This window comes from Sinocyclocheilus rhinocerous, unplaced genomic scaffold, assembly GCF_001515625.1.
Source record: "Sinocyclocheilus rhinocerous isolate Xijiao unplaced genomic scaffold, SAMN03320098_v1.1 scaffold7751, whole genome shotgun sequence".
In the NCBI taxonomy this organism is placed as follows: Eukaryota; Metazoa; Chordata; class Actinopteri; order Cypriniformes; family Cyprinidae; genus Sinocyclocheilus; species Sinocyclocheilus rhinocerous.
This window is the reverse complement of record NW_015658070.1, coordinates 9-4,401: the sequence shown is the minus strand read 5'-3', so window position 1 is coordinate 4,401 and position 4,393 is coordinate 9. Positions and strand designations below refer to the sequence as shown.

General features: G+C 37.8%; 1 protein-coding gene across 1 annotated transcript in view; it reads right to left on the bottom strand.

Annotated features, from left to right (window-relative positions):
- Positions 1 to 2,389, bottom strand: part of LOC107722082 (extracellular calcium-sensing receptor-like) — a 10,060-nt gene extending 7,671 nt beyond the window's left edge. Inside the window, exons 1-2 of the mRNA XM_016530308.1 lie at positions 2,160 to 2,389; positions 1,697 to 1,982 (exon numbers count right to left, since the gene is read on the bottom strand). Coding sequence (XP_016385794.1) covers positions 1,697 to 1,982; positions 2,160 to 2,389 — 516 coding nt within the window. The remainder of the gene's footprint in view (positions 1 to 1,696; positions 1,983 to 2,159) is intronic.
- Between the last annotated feature and the right edge of the window lie 2,004 nt (positions 2,390 to 4,393).

The window sequence follows — 4,393 nt, the reverse complement described above, 5'->3', positions numbered from 1 at the left end:
GTCCTCTTTTGGGAGACCAAACAAAGTAGTTTCGCTTTCACAACGAAACACTCAGCGCCTTCACGACATGGCAACAACAATACTACAGCGAGAATAAAAGTTACGCCTTCTTTCTATGCGTGAATATTTGGGCGGCGTTATGCAAATCTTCCCACATAGTGAGGTAGATATGTGGGGGCGTGTTTAGAACAAGCCGTTTTAGGTAGGCGTGGCTGACTCTTAACTTTTATAAATAATATCTCTTTGGATTTGAGACTTTAGTCTTTGCAACTTTACAGATCTTCTTTATGCACCAAGAGCTTGTAACACTCCAAAGAGAAAGGAAAACTTGCAATCGCATCATATGACCCCTTTAATGAAAATATTGCCCTCCACTATAGGAGATTATATATTTTCAGTGAATGATGATTTATTTATTTTTTTACATGAATTTTCCTTTTTTGTGGATCTGGTTTTGAAAGTTTAGCTGCTTCTTTTTTATATTTTATTTGTGTGTTTTTCTCCTGGAGTGCTGATCAATAGGAAGAAAAGGGCTGAAAGGACCCTTGTTTACTCTGCAGAGCTAATTAATTCTCACTGCAGTTCTGATCAATTTCATTTCACACACCATTATGTCAGCATAAATATTGTCCCACTGTGCCCTCAGATAAATGCTTGTCTTTTCTTTTTTGTCTTTTTTCGAGTGTTATCTTCACTCCTTTCGATTCATCTTCACTGCTGGAGTTCCACAGAAACCTTTAATGTGCTAACGAGTATGTGACCTATTGTTATTGTCCTCTTTACTTAGCCGAGGCTGTAATCATAATCTTACATTCTTTCCTGAAGTTCATTCCTTCAAGCGTTACAGTAATGTCAGCATTTGTGAAAGCAGTGTTTTCATAGCCTGTGTTAAAGGACATTATGGCTTTGAGCAATTTTATGAGGTTTTAAGAGGCTGCTTGTGATGCCACAAAGCAGCTAAAGGAATAAGGTCACCTACAAGCTTTCTAAAGGTTTTTGTTTTCTTTTGCTATCTTTGTCCTTCCTTTTTCCTCTCTGTGTTCTGATACAAGACAGAAGGCACTGCATAGAAAAGAAAAGTACACTTCTCACTTTGAAGTAACTGAATAGGTCTTATTGAACATGTCTTTATTTACACCTCCACACTTTTATTTTATTATTATTTTATTATTTTTTAGGACAGCAGAAAGAAAAAGGAGAGCGACAGAGAGAGAGAGAAAGAAAACAGGATCACGGCTTGATAGGCTAGACTCAAACACCAGACAAAAGTTTCAATACACTTTTCAACACCGAATTTCCTATGATATTAAAAACCTTATGACATAGGGATTTAAATCATTAAAATTGCTGACATAGTTATGAATTTGCCAACATGTTTTTTGTAATCTAGGTAAGAGGTATTTTGACAAAATTCAAATATAAGATATAAGATGAGTTTTTTTTATATAATTCCCATACTTGCCTTTGTTTTATTGTATTTTATTATTATTATTACTATTATTATTATTACTATTTTTGATGACTTGTAAATGGTTGAAATGGTAACAGAGTGTATCTTTTTTTTTTACTGGCACATATAACAATTTTGGGTCAGTGAGTTGTTTTTTTATAAAAAATAATACTTCTATTCAGCAAGGATGTTTTAAAATTACTGAAATTGACAAAGGGCATTTATAATTTTAGAAAGGTTTTCTACTTCATATAAATTCTGTTCTTTTGAAATACTTATAGCTGCAGTGGAAGCTGAATTTCCGATTAGTGTGGGAACTGGATTCAATTTTGCACAGGAATCAGTGTCGTTAAATACAGGATCTAGTCCGTTGACAAGTTGCAATGCTACTTTGATTGCCATTGTCACAGAGGCACAAGTGTCATATATATGGTACCCTAAAGTGATGCCCGGTAAGAGATCGGAGCTGTTGTTTATCTCTTTGATGGCGAACTGTAAGGCACGAGCAAAGTGTAGTTCTCTGAAGTTCATACTGTTGAAGTGCACACATGCAAAAACTATATTATTAATATTAGTATTAATATATAACATATGAATTAAAATAATCCATTAGCTTATTTTGCACAAAAACTATTTCTTTCAGCACAAGCAGTTCAATCCATTCAAGATTGTTCTATGGACTTTAATCAAATTCATATAAAACTCTAACCTGCCACTGCACACAAGTGGTTGTGGCCGTTGAGTGTAGGTTTGCTTCTCAGTCCTCACATAATAATGAATGGTGAAAGCCCCTCCAATGACAAAGTCTCCATCCTCAAAGAGAGCAGGGGGTTGAGGGTCACCTTGGAGTATGCAGCTGTTTATATTAACCCCACACACAGCAGGACAAAGCCTGGTAATACATAGTAGTGTCAAGGTCAATAAAAGTTTAACATGCATTTCTCTATAGGCAAGAAACCACTCCAAATGTGAGGTGAAAATTATGCCTTGGTATATATAACCACCACAGTCACTACTGTTGTAGGGTATGCTGTAACTGTATTACAAAAAAGGGTGTGGTTACATCTGACATTCATATGTCTCAAATGTATTGCAAAGTTTCCAAACAACAACTATAGATATACATATAAGAAAGATGTGTGTGTGTGTTTGTGTTGTTTTTTTTGTTTTTTTTAGAGTAACTGTAAATTTGACACTTGCCTTGCCAATTTGATTTCGAAGGAGGGAGTGAAGTCAATATGAGGGGAGCTGGGGGCGAGGGGAGGCCTCATTGTCTTGGTGTGCACCAGTTTGGACTAACCAATACAGCGGTGCTTGGCAAAGGGGATCTTAGGGCCAACTGATTGCGGTGGAGGATCCATGGAGAGAAAGGATTTATCTGGTAGAGTTTAATTTCAGACATAGTTGCAATTGGGCGGGGTCAAATGCTGGAAAACTGTTGTGGAATAGAGGTAAGGACTGTTTCATACTGGATGTGCATATTTTTTTGGTGCCCATGTTAATAGATTAGAGCACTCACACTGGGCGGCGAGGCAGTGCAGCCGTGCATAGCAGAAGCAGCAGTGCCACGATCATTTCGGCACCAAGTGTATTTTTGTTGCGTTCCTCTCGTGGAATTAAAGCGACAATGCATAGTTTTTTTGGTCAAAATATAGATGTACTGTATTGACAGGGTTGGGGGGAGTGACGGAATACATGTAAAGGTGTTACGTAATCATGATACAGAAAAACAAATTGGTAACTGTAATTAGTTATGTCAAAAAACAAAGCACTCAGATTACAGTTACATTTAGTAAAAAATGGGAATGCTATCAGGATTACAATGGTTTCATTTAACCCTTGTGTTGTGTTCAGAACCCTTTCACACTTACGTAGGTGTAACAAGGTGAAAAATCTCCCCCAGAAAAGTATGAAAATTATCAAAAAAAATTTTAGAAGTAGTTATACCCTTTGTGAACACAGTCATAAAATTTCAGTCCAATGCGATAACATTAACTAGTATTTTCGGGAAAAAGAAAACATTTTCAGAGCAAAAAGGACCCGAACACCACATGAGGGTTAAGTAAGGAATAATGCACACCCGAGTTGGTGATGCAGCCACAACGCAAAGCAGAGTGGGAATTACTTGAATCTGTTCATCTTTCAACAGGGATTGGCAGCAGCCACCCGCACTGTTCTATTGTTTACTGTATTTATTTGCTTGGTCAGTGTCACTTAGTGTTTTGGTTCTTTTACTGTTGTAGGCTGTAAGGACCTAATTTGAAATAACATTTGACAAAGTGATATAGACATGTAACGTGATCAAGACCTGCATGGAACAACTAAATAACTACACGTTAACCAATCAGATTAAATCATTCAACAGTCCCATATAAATTACTATTTTGACATCAAAACGCTGTATTGACAGCTGCTTGATAAGTGGTTCCCAACTACATTCTTGGAGACCTCCAACACTGCACATTTTGCATCTCTCCTTTGTCTGACACACCCATCTCAGATCTTGGAGTCTCTACTAATGAGCTGATGACCTGAATCAGGTGTGTTTGATTAAGGAGACATGAGCTGTGTCCCAAACTGAAGTGCGTGGACTCCGGAGTGTGCATTTGAAATGCAATTGCATCACAGCGTCACAACGTAAGCTGTCCCAATTCAGGATGCACCCTCCGAAGACCGCATTCCAAGGCCGATTTGAATGCCAAGGACACCGCGGCGCGACAAAGGCTGACATATTTCTAAAGTGACATCAAATGCACCCTCCATTTCCCAGGAAAATTAAGTGTACATCTGATGGACACTTCGCACCCTACCATATCCCAGAATCCCTTGTGCGCAGATGACGACAGAGTTTATATTCAAAGAGCACGGCGGGTAAGAGTTCTGTGGGGGAATTCACATTGAAATGCAAGCATTGTGTTTTCATTTACTCAAATACCTAGCGAA